This window comes from Psammomys obesus, unplaced genomic scaffold (genome assembly GCF_907164565.1).
Source record: "Psammomys obesus unplaced genomic scaffold, mPsaObe1.curated_primary_1811, whole genome shotgun sequence".
NCBI lineage: Eukaryota > Metazoa > Chordata > Mammalia > Rodentia > Muridae > Psammomys > Psammomys obesus.
In genome coordinates, this window is record NW_026585742.1 from 9,514,979 (window position 1) to 9,533,205 (window position 18,227).

The 18,227-nt window shown below is 41.5% G+C and overlaps 1 protein-coding gene across 2 annotated transcripts in view; it reads right to left on the reverse strand.

The window, feature by feature from the left end:
• The window catches only part of LOC129670597 (ubiquitin-conjugating enzyme E2 E2), a 285,386-nt gene that overhangs the window by 22,390 nt on the left and 244,769 nt on the right, over positions 1-18,227 (reverse strand). For both annotated transcript variants that reach the window (XM_055599169.1, XM_055599168.1), the window contains one exon: positions 15,486-15,633. In XM_055599169.1, the coding sequence (XP_055455144.1) occupies positions 15,486-15,633 (148 nt within the window). The remainder of the gene's footprint in view (positions 1-15,485; positions 15,634-18,227) is intronic.

Sequence of the window (18,227 nt, forward strand, 5' to 3'; positions counted from 1 at the left end):
TTGACAGTGACCTGTGGCCAGCTTGGTTTGAGACTTGTTTATTCAGGATTCTCTAGAGTAATTAAACTTATAGAATCTCCCCCATCCCCCATCTATAGAAAGAGGATTTATTAGAATGACTTACAGGCTGTGGTCCAGCTAATCCAACAATGGCTAGGAACAAAAAGTCCAAGAATCTAGGAGTTTCTCAGTTCATGAGGCTGGATGTCTCAGCTGGTCTTTAATACACATTGGAATCCTGAAGAAGTAGGTTTTAATGCCAGAGAAGTAATGGACTTGCTAGTAACAGCAAGCAGGCAAAGAGAGTAAGCTTCTTTCTTCCATGTCCTTATATAGTCTTCCAGAAGAAGGTGTAGCTTAGATTAGAGGTAGGTCTTCCCAGCTCAAAATATTTGGATTAGAGGTGTGTCTTTCACCTCAAAGGTTCAGACTAGAGGAGAATATTACTACTTCAAACTAAACAAAAATCCCTGACAGGTGTGTACATCCAGTTTTGGGTTTTAGTTAATTCCAGACAGATGTAGTCAAGCTGACAACATAGAACAGTCACCACATGGCTCCTGAAGAGCAATATCTCATGACTCCCTGGATTCTTCTCCAGTGACTGGAGATCCTGAGCAACCAGGGTCCTCCTGGGCACTGTCCACATAAGTACAGCCCCGACATGCTGTTTCTACCCTAGATTTCTAAGAGGTTAGCCTAAGTTTCTTCCAAGGGAAAAGTGTTTATTTTCATTGATAGTGACAGCAGGAAATGGCGATTGGAGAGAACCCCACTGAGGTCACGTAATACATAACTAAGATGTAGCATCCAACTGCACTGTGTCCATACTGTAAATAGACTCTTAGTGGTGAGGTGATGGCACGGGGCTGGCAATGTTATTAACTACTTAAAAAGCACAACTCCCAGGACCTATGAACCATTTAAAACCATTAGACTGGACAGTGGGGAAGAAGAAAACACTGCAGCCACTCAAAGTGTCCTTCCTGGTCTCAGTTTGTTTCTACCCTCTCTTTCAGCTGATTCCTACGAAGCTATTTAGATCTCTGGGGTGATGTACAAAATAAATAGGACACATTTAAACAGAACTCAAAACCTAGCAAATAACTCAGGCTGTCTACCAGGAAAATACAAAAAGACAGGAGGATTGCATTTTCCCAAGGTGCAGGGGTGGATGCCAACACAGGCCCTCCTCCTGCAGGAAGAGGCTCGCTAATGCCATACCTCAACTTTACTAAAGCTCTGGTTCCTTTGCTTCTAAAGTGTGTTACTTACTTTATTTTATTTTGGGAGACAAGATCTCCCTATGTAGCTCAGGATGTCTGGAACTCACCACCCTGCCTCCCTTGGCTTCCTGAATGCTGGGGTCACAGGCTGAAAGTGCTATTTTATTTTCTGGTTCTGTATAAAATTAACACAGTCCAAGAAAGTAGCAAAGACACACACTGCTAATTGCTCACGATGGAGGAAGAGGCACTCTAAGGTCAGGAATAAATTATCAGTCACTGCCACATATAAGAGGAGACAGAAGCGTGGGCATGGGACATCTAGATACACTTGCTCACACAGCTTGATTGAGGCCACGACAGTTGAGGGCAATGCCCAACACAAGTCCACAAGAGCCAAGAGAGGCAGCTGCAGAGCTGGATGCTGGCTATTTTGGGTCTTGAGTTAACAAGTCAGTTCATTCCTTAAGCCTTCATGTTTTGTGATAAGAACAATTTATAGAGGGCGGAGCCAAGACGGCAACTAGCACACACAGTTTCTGAGCTGTGGAAGTGCTAATCATCTGAATTGGTGAGTGGAAGGACCTCTAACCCAGGAAAACAACGGTGAGGCTTCCTAAACAACAGGGAACATTGCAGGAGGCGAAAACTTTGGTCTCGGGTCACCCGGAGACTTGTTTGGGGAAGGTGAGAAACGATCCTTTGATCTCGCAGCACTCCCCTCCCCCAGACTTCCTTCTTCCTCCGCACAGTGGAATCATCTTTCTCTGCATAGACATAATTGCCTGGGGTCTGCAGCGGCTGAGGCGGAGCTCCAAGCCCTTTAGCAGCAAGTGCCAGCAGTACCCGTCTCGGAGTCCCAGATCCACGTGGCGGCTGCACCATTCTCCCAGGGCCCAAGTCTGCTAGACACCATACTAGCTCCACAGGATCTCGATCACTGACAGTATGGCCCGCCCAATCGCACAGTGACATAGAATACGCTATATATACTCACCAAAACCAGGCAGAAATGCCACACTAGCTAAGCACACCAGGTGCTGGGACAGGCGCTGGGAGAGCACAGTGAAGAGACCCCAGGACTTTCCAGAAAGCATCTGGACTAGCAGCCCAGTCTCCAGTTAGAATGGGACTTTCTAACCTGGCTGCGGAGCAGCACTGAGCTGGCTGGGCACATCAGCCCTCCAGTTTAAGACTAACCAGGACCAAACCAGAGAACAGAAAGCCTGGTTACCCTGATCCCTACTGACGTGACCACCTTGAAATCTCCAGCTGCAGCAAGACCTCATAACCTGGCAGTGACAGCAGCACGGAGCTGGCGGAGAACATCAAAGAAGCAGGGCCAAACCAGAGAGCAGAGAGCCCGGATACCCTGATCTCTGCCAAGTGACCTGCCTGTAAGTGAGTGCACCCTTGAGAATCTGCAGCTCCCCAGATCCTGGGTCCTTCTAAAACAGAAGCCAGGCATCAAACCCCCTCCCACCCATATACCCACTTTGGGAAACAGAGGGGCACTTGGGACATTGAAGTTCCTCCTCTGTGGGTCTAATTGAGGAGTTAAGGCAGTTAATGCCAGAAATTGCGCTGCAATCATCACTAGCGTCTGCGACATATACAGTGCAGAGCCTCTTCCACACACTCAAGGGTTCAATATTAGCCATCACTATGTCCCTTGAGATACACGTCCACGCACACCTACACACACACACACACACACACACACACACACACACACACACTTGCATTTGCCCCGTATGCGCCTGCGTACTTTTCTCCCACAGGTACAGCTAGTCCTCAGCACACGCTAAGGACACGGGACCTCTCTCAGCTTGCTGAAGAACTCTCCAGACGCCAGAGAGAGACAGTACCAGTCTGATCTGCAGAATCCAAAAACAAACAGGGAAGGTTTCAGATAAGCCAATGGCCAGTGGTAGGCGAAAGAACACTTCCAACATAAATCAGGACATCATGACTTCACCAGGAAACCCCAAAATTGATGGATACTCCAATTCATCAGAAGCACAGGAAAATGACCTTAAAGCCATGCTTACCCAATTATTTGAGGCTCATAAGGAGGAAATGAACAAATCTTTCAAAGAGTAGGCCAGTCAATTGGAGGTAAAGAAAGAAGAAATAGACAAAAGCCTTAAAGAAACACAGGCAAACATAGCCAAACAAATAGAGGCACAAGTAGAGATAAAATTAGTGGCATATAAAAAGGAAATGAACAAGGAAATAGAGACCATTGTAGAGAGACAGGAATCCAAATTCAAACAGATGAAAGAAATGGTGCAAGGCATGAAAACAGAATTAGAATCAATAAAGAAAACACAAAATGAAAAAAACCTTGAGCTGGAGAACTTGGAGAAAAGATCAGGAACCACAAAAGTAAGCATCACCAACAGAATACAAGAGATGGAAGAGAGAATCTCTGGAGCTGAAGACACACTTGCAGAAATTGATACTTCTCTCAAAGAAAAAGTAAAATCAGAAAAGTTCCAATCACAAAATATCCAAAAAATCAAGGACGCTATGAAAATCTAAGAATAATAGGAATTGATGAAAAAGAAGACTCCAGGCTCCAAGGTCCAGAAAATATTTTCAAGAAAATCATAGAAGAAAATTTTCCCAACTTAAAGAAAGAGATGTCAATAAATATACAAGAGGCCTACAGAACTCCAAATAGACTAGACCAGAAAAGAAACACATCACGTCACATCATAGTCAAAGCACTAAATCTACAGAACAAAGAAAAGATATTAAAAGCAGCAGGGGAAAAAGGCCAAGTAACATATGAAGGTAGACCTATCAGAATCATACCGGACTTCTCATCAGAAACTATGAAAGCCAGAAGGGCCTGGGCAAGTATTATGGAGACTCAAAGAGATCACAAATGTCAACCCAGACTACTATACCCTGCAAAGCTTTCAATCAATATAGATGGAGAAAACAAAATATTCCATGACAAAACTAAATTTATGCAATATCTAAACAGCAAACCAGCCCTACAGAAGATACTAGAAGGAAAACTCCAATCCAACGAAAACAACTTCACCCAAGAAAACAGGGCATACAGATAATATCCCAACAAAAATGAAAGGAAAACAAGCAATGAAACAGGGTAAGATCACCGACTCCATTACAAAAGGAACTAACATGCATTGGTCACTACTATCTATCAATATCAATGGACTCAACTCACCAATAAAAAGACACAGGCTAACAGAATGGTTGCGGAAACAGGATCCAACATTCTGTTGCATCAAAGAAACACACCTATGCAACAAAGATAAACACCACCTCAGAGTAAAGGGCTGGAAAAATGTTTTTCAAGCAAATGGTTCCAGAAAACAAGCTGGAGTAGCCATCCTAATATCTAATAAAATAGACTTTCATCCAAAGTTAATCAAAAAAGATAAGGAGGGCCACTATATTCTCATCAAAGGAAAAATCCACCAAGAGGACATCACAACTTGAATATCTATGCCCAAATACAAGAGCACCTACATTCGTAAATGAAACTTTATTAAAGCTTAAATCATACATTGATCCTAATACCTTAATAGTGGGAGACTTCAACACCCCACTCTCATCAAGGGACAGACCAACTAGACAGACACCAATAGGAAAATAAAAGCACTCACAGAATCCCTAAATCAAATGGACCTAATAGACGTCTACAGATCTTTTCACCCAAACTCAAGAGTACACCTTCTTTTCAGCACTGCATGGAACCTTCTCCAAAATAGACCATATAGTGGGTCACAAAGCAAGCCTCAACAGATACAAAAGGATTGAAATAATCCCTTGTATACTATCTGACCACCATGGACTAAAGCTGGACATCAACAACAACAGAAACAACAAAAAGCCGACACGCACATGGAAACTGAACAACTTACTACTCAATGACAGCTGGGTCAAGGAAGAAATAAAGAAAGAAATTAAAGAGTTCCTAGAATTCAATGAAAATGAAGGCACAACATACCCAAATTTATGGGACACATTGAAAGCAGTGCTCAGAGGAAAATTTATAGCACTAAGTGCCTGCAAGAAGAAATTTGTAACATCAGATACAAACAACTTAATGGCCCAACTGAAAACCCTAGAAAAAAAAGAAGCAGATACACCCAAGAGGAGCAGACGGCTGGAAATAATTAAACTCAGGGCTGAAATCAATCAATTAGAAACAAATAAAACTATCCAAAGAATCAATGAAACAAAAAGCTGGTTCTTTGAGAAAATCAACAAGATAGACAAACCCTTAGCCAAACTAACTAAAAAGCAGAGAGAAACTACCCAAATCAGCAAAATCAGAAATGAAAATGGGGACATAACTACAGACACTGTGGAAATCCAAACAATTATTAGGTCATACTACAAAAACCTATATGGCACAAAATTTGAAAATCTAAATGAAATGGATAATTTTCTTGACAGATTCCATCTACCAAAATTAAGCCAAGATCAGGTAGAAAGACTGAATAGCCCTATATCTCCCAAGGAAATTAACAGTCTCCCCTCCAAAAAAAGCCCTGGACCAGATGGCTTCAGCGCAGAATTCTACAAGACCTTCAAAGAAGCGCTAACACCAATTCTCCTCAAACTATTCCACAAAATAGAAACAGAAGGAACACTACCAAACTCATTCTATGAAGCCACAGTCACCGTGATACCTAAACCACACAAAGATCCAACAAAAAAAGAGAACTTCAGACCTATCTCTCTTATGAACATTGATGCAAAAATACTCAATAAAATACTTGCAAACCGAATCCAAGAACACATCAAAGATATCATCCACCATGACTAAGTAGGCTTCATCCCAGGCATGCAAGGGTGGTTCAACATACGGAAATCCATCAATGTAATCCACCACATAAACAAAATGAAGGAGAAAATCCACATGATCATCTCCTTAGATGCTGAAAAAGCATTTGACAAAGTCCAACACCCATTTATGTTTAAAGTCTTGGAGAGATCAGGGATACAAGGCACATACCTAAAGATAGTAAAGGCAATATACAGCAAGCCTATAGCCAACATCAAACTCAATGGAGAGAAACTTAAATCAATCCCACTGAAATCAGGGACAAGACAAGGCTGCCCACTCTCTCCATATCTCTTCAACATTGTACTTGAAGTCCTAGCCAGAGCAATAAGACAACTAAAGGAGATCAAGGGGATACAAATCGGAAAGTAAGAGGTCAAAGTGTCACTATTTGCAGATGATATGATAGTATACATGAGCGACCCCAAATATTCAACCAGAGAACTTCTTCAGCTGATAAACACCTTCAGCAAAGTGACAGGATACAAAATCAACTCAAAAAAATCAGAAGCCCTCTTGTATACCAAAGACAAAAAGGCTGAGAAAGAAATTAGGGAAACAACACCCTTCACAATAGCCACTAATAACATAAAGTACCTTGGTGTGACACTGTCATCAAAACAAAACGACTGCCTACAGATTGGGAAAGAATCTTCACCAACCCTTTATCTGACAGAGGGCTAATATCCAGTATATATAAAGAACTAAAGAAGCAGAAAAGCAACAAACCAAGTAATCCCATTAAAAAATGCGGAACGGAGCTAAACAGAGAATTCTCAAAAGAGGAACATCAAATGGCAGAGAAACACTTAAAGAAATGCTCAACCTCATTAGCCATTAGGGAAATGCGAATCAAAACAACCTTGAGATTTTACCTTATACCCATCAGAATGGCCAAGATGAAAAACTCAAGTGACAACACATGCTGGAGAAGTTGTGGTGAAAGGGGAACCCTCCTCCATTGCTGGCGGGAATGTAAACTGGTACAACCACTCTGGAAGTCAATTTGGCGCTTTCTAAGACAATTAGGAATAGTGCTTCCTCAAGACCCAGCTATACCACTCCTAGGTATATACCCAAAATTTGCTCAAGAACACAAAAAGGACATTTGTTCAACCATGTTTGTAGCAGCTTTATTTGTAATAGCCAGAACTTGGAAACAACCCAGATGTCCATCAACGGAGGAATGGATACAGAAATTGTGGTATTTTTACACAATGGAATATTACTCAGCAATCAAAAAGGAGGAAATCATGAAATTTGCAGGCAAATGGTGGGATGTAGAAAAGATCATTCTGAGTGAAGTATCCCAGAAGGAGAAAGACAAACTTGGTATATACTCGCGTATATAGACCTACAAGATATGATAAACATAATGAAATCTACACACCTAAAGAAGATAATCAAGAAAGTGGACATGGGTGAAGATGATCAATCCTCATTTAGAAAGACAAATGGGATGTGCATTGAATGTATGACAGGAGTCTACCGTAAAAGGCATCTGAAAGACTCTACCTAGCAGTGTTTCAAAGCAGACACTAAGACTCATAACCAAACCTTGGCAGAGTGCAGGGAATCATATGAAAGAAGGGGAGTTAGTATGATATGAAAAGGATAGGAGCTCTACAAGTACCAAATATATCTGGGCACAGGGTCTTTTCTGAGACTGACACTCAACCAAGGACCATCTATGTATACAACATAGAACTTCTGCTCGGATGTGGCCCGTGGTAGCTCCGTAACCAAGTAGTTTTCCAAAGTAAGGGGAACAAGGACTATTTCTAACAGTATCTCAAGGCCAGGCTCTTTGACCTCCCCCCCCCCCACCTCAGGGGAGGAGCAGTCCTGTTATGCCACAGAGGAGGACTTTGCAGCCAGTCTTGAAGATACTTGATAAAACAGGATCAAATGAAAGAGGACGAGGTCCTCCCCTATCAGTGGACTTGGAAAGGGGCAGGGAGGAGACCAGGGAGGGATTTGGGTAGGGGGAGGGAATGAGGGAGCAGGATACAGCTGGGACACAGAGTTAACAAATTGTAACTAAAAAGAAAAATAAAAATTAAAAAAAGAACAATTTATACTTAAATATGAACTGGAAATTACAATAATGTTTCTGCAAAACTTGCTTTTATAACCAACTAAAATCTAACGCTAGCCTTTTCTTCATTTGTTTTCTTTTGGCTCTGAATTATGTTTCCTGTTTTTTTAAGTTGCTTGGTGATTATTTGGCTGGTCACTAAGCAAGGAGACTTTTGTCCTTTCCTTCCTTTCTTCCTTCTTTCTCTATTTTCTTTTCTTTCTTTCTTTCTTTCTTTTTCTTTCTTTCTTTCTTCTTTCTTTCTTTCTTTCTTTCTTTCTTTCTTTCCTTCATCCTTCTTTCCTTCCTTCCTTCCTTTCTTCCTTCTTTCTTTCCTTCTTTCTTCTTTCTCTTTCTTTCAATCTTCCTTTTTCTTTCTTTGTTCTCTTTTCTTTCTTCTTTCTTTCCTTTCTTTCTTCTCGTTCTTTCTTTTTTCTTTCTCTCTCTCTTTCTTTCTTTCTTTCTCTTTCTTTTTCATTCATTCATTCATTCATTCATTCATTCATTCATTCATTCATTCATTCATTCATTCATTCTTTCTTTTTCTTTCCAAAGCTGAGGACTGATTCCAGGACCTTGTGCTTGCTAGGAAAGCACTCTACCACTGAGTTAAATCCCCAAACCCCTTTTATTTTCCTTAAAAAGTATTTATTTACCTCTGTGTGATATGTATGTATGGGTGAACATATGACACAGCCCACATGTGGGGGTCAGACGATGCTGTTCAGGTATCAGTCTTTCCTTCCACCACATGGGTCCTAGAGAATGAACTCAGGAAGGACCTTCCCCAAGCACACTTTATAATGTTATGCACTTTATTTCAACAAGTCTTGTTTAGGCGCCATTTGATTCTCCAGAGCTGCACTGAAGTGCTGGTAGGGTGGATCTGTAGAGTTCACAGTTAGTTTTGTGTGCTGTTAGGACTGAAGGTATCTGAAGGCTCCAAAGAGATTTAACCGAAGTCTGGAGCGAACAGAGCTTGGGAGAGAACTGTGTATTGCTCCCTGTACTGGGGCTTGGTGCCACTCTTGCTACCTGGGTTTCCCAAGCTTGTATGTCCTTAGGTCAGAAGAGACCAGTGGGTTCTCTCCAGTTTTCTCTGCCAAACTGCAGCCTGAATACCACCGTAGGCATGAAGCCAGGACACTACAGGGCTCATCGTGTGGTTCTTCTTTGTGTTGGGCTGCTTGCTTTCCAACATCTACTGTTGTAGCTGTGTAAAGCAGGTATGTCAACTGGGTTCCTTTGCTTCTGTGTGTCCACTCAATCAGAGGACACTACACGACGGGCAATTTGCTTATAGTTGGTGGTAAGAAAAGAGAAGCAGATTTATAATTAATTTGTAGTTGATAGGATTATCCTAAATATTTAAATGACCTAGAACACAGGCTTATCAGTTAAAGGCAAAATGCAATAATCAAATTTGACTTATAATTCATTCTTTCTCTTCATTTTCCTTATTGATGATAAAAATCCATCACACACGAATACTGCAGACTCATAAATCTAGGACAAAGCTGTTTGAATGTAGTGTTGAAGATATTACAAAGGCAACAAAATAGCTGTTTTATGGATGACAAAGGCCTGTTCATCTAATCTCCCACAGCTAGGATGGGCTTTTTGTTGTATACATTTCATTCCATGATACTCAGAATTTTCAAAGTGTTTACAGAGGTCTATATATACCATTTGTTTTCACACAGTGATACTGCGAGGCAGGGTCAAAAGTGCAGCCTTCAACTCATCAATGAGGGCATCTATTTACCTAAGGTCAGCAGCTTGTTAGTGAGAACCAGACCAGGACTCCAATATTCCTGACAACTTCCAAACTCACTATAAGCTGGTTTCTCTCACTTCACTCCTTTTAACATGTAAAGGATTAACTGTGATATGGTCACCATCTGTGTGACACCGTGTGATACGAGGGGAATTACAAGGTTTGCTGAAAAGACATACAAAGGGCATGTCCCGATGAGTTTTAGAGAAGTCAGGCATGAATGCAGAGAAGGTCAGGGCAATGGCTTAGACGTGGACAACAAACCATCTTACATTGTATATGAAACCCCACTATATCTTACACTGTGTATGAGACTCTGCTATATCTTACACTGTGTGTTAGACCCCACTGTATCTCACACTGTGCGTTACACCCTACTATATCTCACACTGTGTGTTAGACCCCGCTATATCCTATACTGTGTATTAGATTGCACTTTCAATCCTCAGGAGACTCAGAGCTCTACAGAGATGATGGGCGATGTGTGTAGAACGTGCCCATTATAAGTCATTCAAGTCCAAAGCCATATAGCTTCCAACTAGGTACTGTTCAATGTACAGTTGTCACATATTCCAGAAGTAATACTTCAGAAGTAATAACTGTAAGAAATGGTCTTAGCTCAGGACCCCTAAGATAAAATTCTTAGCACAAAGGAGATTTATTTGTCCCAGAGGAAAAGAGGACAGGGAATAAGAGACAAAGACAGGAGATAGAGGATGAGGGAAAAGGGGAAGGAAACAAGGGAGAGGGGGCAGGGGTATTTGTCCCAGAGGGACAAAGGACTATCTCTGGAGCGAGAGGAGGCGGATATGACACATAGGACAATGGCAGTTTATAAAGGGAAGCCCTGTGTCAGAATGAGGTGTTTAATTTTAATTGTTATGTTAATTATGTAAGACAAAGGGGGCTTTTCTTTAGATTGCTGGACTTCAATACTTTGATAGCTGGACCTTGGTAGTCAGCCTTAGGAGGAGGAAGTGGCCAAATAAGGGAACAGACCTTGGTGGCTAGCTTTAGAAATGTAATCTATTTAAAAAGAAGATGGAAGATGTGATAGATGTGAAGTCTGGTTTTCTGTTTAATGTACAGTATGTACAGTATTTAATATCCATATATAGAAATAAAAAAGCTATGAATGTTGGGCTTAAAAAAACTGTAATCTAACAGTTTTTAGAAGACAGTGAGAATGGGGGAGGAAGGCAAGGCCTGCCAGAACCATGCTCAATACGCTTTAGCTGGCCAGAGTCCCTCCCATGACTAACACTCTCCTGGAATAACCAGAGGAGCCTGGAGAGATGCTCAGTGGTAAGGTATTTGCTGTGAAAGCATGAGGATCTGGGTTCTGGCCCTCTACAACATAAAAGCTGCCACACTACCAGGTACCTATAATCCCAGCACTAAGTGGGGACAGCAGACAGGTGGATTCCAGGGCTTGGTGATCACATATCTAGCTCAAACAGTGACCTCCAGATTCAGTGAGAGAGCCTGTGCCAAAAAATAAGATAAAGGGCTGGACAGATGGCTCAGTGGTTACGAGCACTGGCTGCCCTTCTAGAGGAAGAGGTTCAGTTCCTAGCACCCACAAAGGTAGCTCACAACCATCTGTAACTCTAGTCCCAGGGAATATGATACCCTTTTATTGACCTCCAAGGGCACCGTGCATACACAGAGTACATATACATGCAGACCAACACCCATACATTATACAACACACACACACACACACACACACGCACGCACGCACGCACGCACGCACGCACGCGCACACACAGAGCTTTTTTTTATATTGAGGATCTGTGTTCCTTTCTCATTTTTCTTCCTTTCTTTTAATTTTTTTCCTATACAGCCTCATTATGCAGCTTTGGCTGGCTACAAACTGGCAGTCCTCCTGCTTCACCCCTCTAAGACTGGGATTGCAGAGTGTCCCTCTATACACTCTCTCACTGTTTCTAGTTGTGTTTTCAGTGTCTTCCACTAACAGTGGCCAAATGTACAGCTCTGATACTTTTGCCCAATTCCCTAGTGAACTTCAGAACAAAGGTTAGGATAATTTGGAAGAAAAAAACATCTAAGACACTAGCACAGCATTACATTTAATATCTGAAGAGACTGGACTGGTAGAGAAGACCTCAGTTTTAGAGAATGTATGAGTCAGTACTTGGGGATCTGGCATATCCAACATTGATACCAAGTCATCATTGCCAGCATGTTGGAGGCCTGGGCTCTGTCCCTAGCACTAAAATAAAGCGAAAGCATAAAATAATAAAAGAATCTAAAAACACATAAGTGGTGATTTCTTGGTGGATAACTCTAGGAGAATGTCTTCTAAAAAATAATCAGTAGAATTTTAATACTAAGTTCAGATATAAGAGCTTTTTAATGCAAACAACTTCAAAACTGACAAAATTAGAAAGTATTGCCACAGGGAGAACAATAAAACATGTGTAGTTACAGCTAATCTGTGTCTATTTTCCTGAGAGGGGCCAGGAAAACATACAGGGAATTGGGGGAGAAGCAGAAGGTCACAGCCAGTATTAGAAACTGAGGCCTGTCTAAACCCACTGAGACCACCAATGTAAGTCACTGACAGTGCTGAATTCGGCTGAACCTGTGTTCCCAAAACAACAGGCTCCAATGAAAAGTGAACACTGACTTTCAAATGATACTTCACTTAAAAAAAAAAAAAAAACCTTTCAGATTATTTTTATTTCTGCGCATGAGTATTTGTTTGCATGTGCATGCCTGGTGCCTTCAGAGGCTAGAAGAGGTCATCAAATCCTCTGGAGTTACTGGTTGTAAGCTGCCATGTAGGTACTAGAAATGGAACCTGAGGGCTGCAAGAGCAAGTGTCACCTCTCTAGCCCCTTAGAAGTTTTAACAGGAGGCACCATTGAAATAAAAAACAAAACATTCCCAAACCCAAAGTACATTACACTCTTAGTCTGCTCAGGGCCTGAGCTCCCCAAATGCTGCTGCCAATGTAAGAAAAGTTTTATTTGGGTGGGTATGTGTTTAGTTACAACACTGACATTTTAAATCATCTGAAACAGTTAAGGAAACAAATCTTCCTCCAAACAGCATTTCACACTTAAAATCTTTTATCCAATTAGAGATAGGCTGTTGACTTCAGCCCATGTATGGTTACTCACAACTCTGCATGGCCAACAACATGACTGAAGAGCAGATTCTAGCAGCCACAGAAGCATCCTGAGTAAGGCTGACTGACACTGGAGACAGCATGGATATCTCCCTCACATAAATGTGCCCTGAGGGAACAGGGTGGCTGACACTCCACCTGCCTCTGCTCTACTGAGTTGTGTTCTTCCTATACTCTGAACTGAGCACTTGGTTTTTATCTTCTTTATCATATATGTATTTATTTATCTGTATGGATGTTTTGCCTGTATCATGAATGTATACCACATGTGTGCCTTTGGATTTCTTGCAACTGGAGTTAGGACAGTTATGAGCTACCATGTGGGTTCTCTGCAAGAGCAACACATGTTCTTAACTATTGGGCCATCTCTTCAACCTTACACTTTTTCTTACGAAAGATATTGCTGGCCTTTAAAGCTAGACAAGTAGTAAAAACTAGGCTTCTTTCCCAGCTTCTCTGATGATTCTGCCGTGTACCATGTATAAATGGCTCCCATCACGGGAGCCAGCGTAGGGAGGAAAGTAGGTGAGCTTAGCACCACACAAGACCAAAGCCTCACACCCCACAGCAGCCACTGTGGCAATGCTCTGGATTGTGTAAGGCCAGTGTACCATCCTGGCCTGATCTCTTCATTTTCATCCTCTTCTCATAATTTATGGTGTCTCTTTCAAAAAATTTTGATCCACGGAAAAGCAAATGCTGGGTTAATGGATTTCCAAGCAGAGGGTGGCACTAAGGAAGAGAGTTACAACTTCCATGGGATTCTGTGACCTTCAAACTCGGTGTTCTCAAGTGATTACTCTGCACATACAAATGTTAGGTTCTGAGCCAAGTGTAGAGGCACACCCCTATAAACCCAGCCCTGGGCAGGCTGGGGAGAGCAGTGAGGCTCTATTGCATATTTTGAAGTTTTTATTCATTTGTCTGTTTTGGGTTTTTGTTTCTAGTTAGCTGGCTTGTTTTATAGCAATCATGTGCATATGGACAACACTATTTATACTCAGTGGCTTAGTTTTTTTTTTTTTTAAAGGATATGAAGCTGGGAAGGGAGTTGGAAAGGATTGTAGAGGGGTTGGAGGCCAGAAGAAGATGTGGATCCCTTGGAATTGGAGTTATAGGTGGTCATAAACTGCCATGTCGGTGCTGGGAACCAAAACAGGGTCCCCTGGAAGAGCTCTTAACCACTGAGAAATCTCTCCAGCCCTTTTCCTAGTCTCTTATCACAAATGCTGCTCATCTTTTAAGGACCATTATTATTTTCTGACTTCTTATTCCTATTGAACAGCAGTATTTTAAACATGTATTACTTCTTTTGAGAGGACAAGCTGGGTCTCACTATGTAGCTCAGGCTACCCTCAAACTTTCAGTCCTGCCCAGACTCCCAAGTGAGTGCTGGCACTGCAGCTGTATGCCACCATCCCTGGCTCAGATGAGACCTTCCTTCGGTCAGGGATGAGTTTAACCTTTATAGACAACGGGTCTAATTTTCTGAGACATATCAAACCTAACCAATTAACCAAACTACAAAAATTTCATCCCCTGATTCTCACAGTGCTGAGTTACTGACAGTGTTCTCTAGACAAAGGTAGATGAGTTCAGGGTACCTGTTCTAAATGCAGATGCTCACAGAAATCATCAAAATAAAAGCAACAACAAAGAAAGCCTTTTTGCAACATCGCCTCTAAGTGAAGTAATGCATGAGACAGACAGCAATGGCACTGCTAGGAGTGCCTGCAGCACAGTCAACCTCATTTAGTGTCACCTGATTGGACTTTACTAATTAAAAATATTTCACAACAGCCTTCCATGGAAGATGGGATTTCACTGCAACTAATAAAGTACCAAACTAAGCAAGTTTCATGGAGAACATGAGTGAAATCTATTCTGGGATTTCTGTATTTTCCGGTGTCATCCCAAGTATGAACACAACCCACTGCTGGCTTTTCTCGTAGCTAAAATAGAGTTGTCAAAGGCACATGATCATAGCAGAGGAAGATGTAAGGGCTAAGAACCTGGGCGGGCCATGCTGGCTTCCTGGCCGGCCCTGCTTCCCAACTCAGGCCCAGCAGCTTTTGCTAACAGCTTACCAGGATGCACAGCTGCTGCCGCCCTGAAAGCACATCTGTGCAGTGCTGCGTTGGCTGTCATAAGGTTTTAATAGCCCACATTTCTTAAATTAACATGTCTATTGGTGTATAATTAAAGATTAAGCTATTCAACTTGAATTCTTCTCATTATTTGGCAGAAGAATTTAATGCATTCTAAAAATACATTTTACTCATTTTAAATGATTACTCATTAATTTTTTTAATCACATTTTAATTTTTTGGGGGTAAATAATAGAGCTAGCAGTGGCAACAGGTTCCAAGGCAGCCGTGCCCTGCTCCAACCTGGAAACCAGCCCCAGGCACACTCACCAGGGTTGCAGTCTGTCAGGAGTGAGCAGATGGACAGGAGGACTTTCGAGATGGTCAGGGCTGGACTCCAGTTGTCCTTGAGGATATCCAGGCAGATCACACCTTGGCTGTTGATATTACAGTGATAGATCCTTGTTCGGAAGGTGACCTAGGAGGAAATGCAAAGTTGCTATAAGTGGATACAGTTTTTATTAGACAGAGTCCACGTCACTGCTTCAAGCATTCTTGTTTCTTTCTTTATGTACATGAAAATAATCATTAGACTAAAAATAAAAAGAGTTTATAACAGAAAATACAGACATTCATGGCAAAACCAGGACTCAGTGCTTTGTGGACGAGCCTGAGTGGAGCTCAGGGGCCCATGCTTGACGTGACTGGAGGGGCACTGCTGAGAGGCAATGGGTTCTGAGTTGTGAAATGTTTTAAAGCTTCTGGTGGATTCTAGCTGTTTTACTTTTATATTTAGAAGATCCAAAAACAGAGGTGTGGGAATAATAAAAAGATAAATGATCTTTAATATGGTTTTAAAACATGAATGAGGGTATGTAAACATATCACATGCCTCTTTTAACAACTGTATGCTATAACTGTTTTGTCATAATTTATAAACCTATTCCTTATTAAATCTTATGCTTTGAGAGTACTCTATGAAAGTAAGGTCACCATGGTACTTGTCTTAAATATAATTAGGAAACTTAAGACATAAAAATACTTTTAGAGAGGAAGAGGACTTAGTGGTTAAGAGCCCCTTTGTTTTTGCAGAGAGCCCAGGCTTGGCTCTTAGCACAGTGGTGCGGTGACTTACAACTGACAGCAACTCCATTCTAGGGGATCCAATGCTCTCTTATCATCTCCTAGGGGACCAGGCACACTCATGGGACACATATATGTATGTTGACATGACATATAAATATAAGATAAAATAAAATAAAAACTTCATAATATTGAAAACAAGCCTCGCTCAGCATTGGTTGAGCAACAGTAAGACGTAAAAGCTACTTATTACAACTACCAACTCACAATTCTCAAATTTATAAATAAATCTTGGTGTTCTAAGGACCAGGCTTTGACACTGAATTCAAATGGCTCAGAAACAGGAAAAAACACACAGGCAGGCAGCTCTCTTTGGGCTCTGCCACTCAAACAGGTAGCCAACATCCATTCAAACATCAAGCACTGATGTAATTTGTATGATGCCATATTCCAGGAAGGGCAAAACAGTGGTTGCTGAACAGCACACTCCTATTCTTAGGCTAGAACCCAGAACCCAGAACCATGCCAGCTCACTATCACTATGTCTCTCCAACATAGATCACAAATGTCCAGAAACATTGAAGAAAGTAGAACCAACCTTCTTCAAAACACACACCTGAATCAGCTAGGAGAATTTCTAGAGGTCACCACTAAAAACCCAAACCAACAGTCAGCAGTTAAGTAGGCAGTGAATATGCTGGCGGAGGTTAGGGACAAGCGAGGGGATGAACGGTAGCAGCCAGTCTTAATAAAATGAAAGCTTTACTTCTGAGACTTTCATGGAGAAGATGAGATCTCAGGCCTGTATGTGGCCAAGGGTTTGAAAGCAGAGACTGCATCACAACCAGGACACTGCAGTGGCTCATCTTTGAGGAAGTAGATGCTTAGAGAGAGCTAGGGAACTGACAGTGAAAGACTGCCTTCTGGACTGTGAGGAGCATGAATTTTCACTATGAACAGATTCACCACACAAAAAAGATTAAAGAGTTGACAAGGACTAAAGAGTCCTTGACTACTGGAGCAATTATATGCAAAGAGGCTGCTGCAAAAGGGGGGAGGGGCAGCACAGCGTATTATGTGAGAATGCATCTGGAAAATAATGATTTTGAATCAGCTGTAGTTAAATAGCCAAAAATTACACAGTAAAAACTAGCAGATCAATGAGGAAATGACATTTATGATCAAGGAGAAATGTTTCACTACATAACTGTTAGGTCAACCAGACCAAATATTGGTAAGGATCATGAAAATTTAGACCACAAGTAAAATCAAGGACAGAGTGACGCCAAACACTGAATTGGACTGTTAAAGAATACATATTCATGTCAGTCATGTAGGAAACACCTACAAACACTGGCTACATGCTGAGGCACAGAGAAAACCTAAGGTCTTTCAAAGAATGGATATTAAAGCCATAATGAAAGATCATAATTTACACAGGAAAAAGCCCCCTGTGTACCCTGGTAATGTTTGGAAACTGAAAAACACATTTGCAAATAATTCCCCTTTCTTGTTTCTTTCTGTTTTTGAGAGAATATGTTGCCTAGGCTGGCCTCAAATTATTATCTTGTTCCAGCACGCACCATCAAGACCAGGGTGCAAATAATTCTTTGACTAAAACAGGCATTTATGTAGTCAACTGGTTCCTGGGTCTTATGTTTACATTTATTTCTATGTGCATGCATGTGCATACCTCCACAGTCAAGACACCGAACTATCCTATCACAAATACTTAGTACTAGCTTTTTAAAATGTACTTTAACAATTTCACACATTCATATAATGTATCCCCATTATAGCCACTCAAACTCTTCCCTCCTGCTCTCCTGTGGAATCCCCTAAACATTTCCCTCCCACATTCACTGCCTGTGTTTTTCTTTTCTTTCATTCATTCATTCATTCATTCTCCTCCTCCTCCTCCTCCTCCTCCTCCTCCTCCTCCTCTTCTTCTTCTTCTTCTTCTTCTTCTTCTTCTTCTTCTTCTTCTTC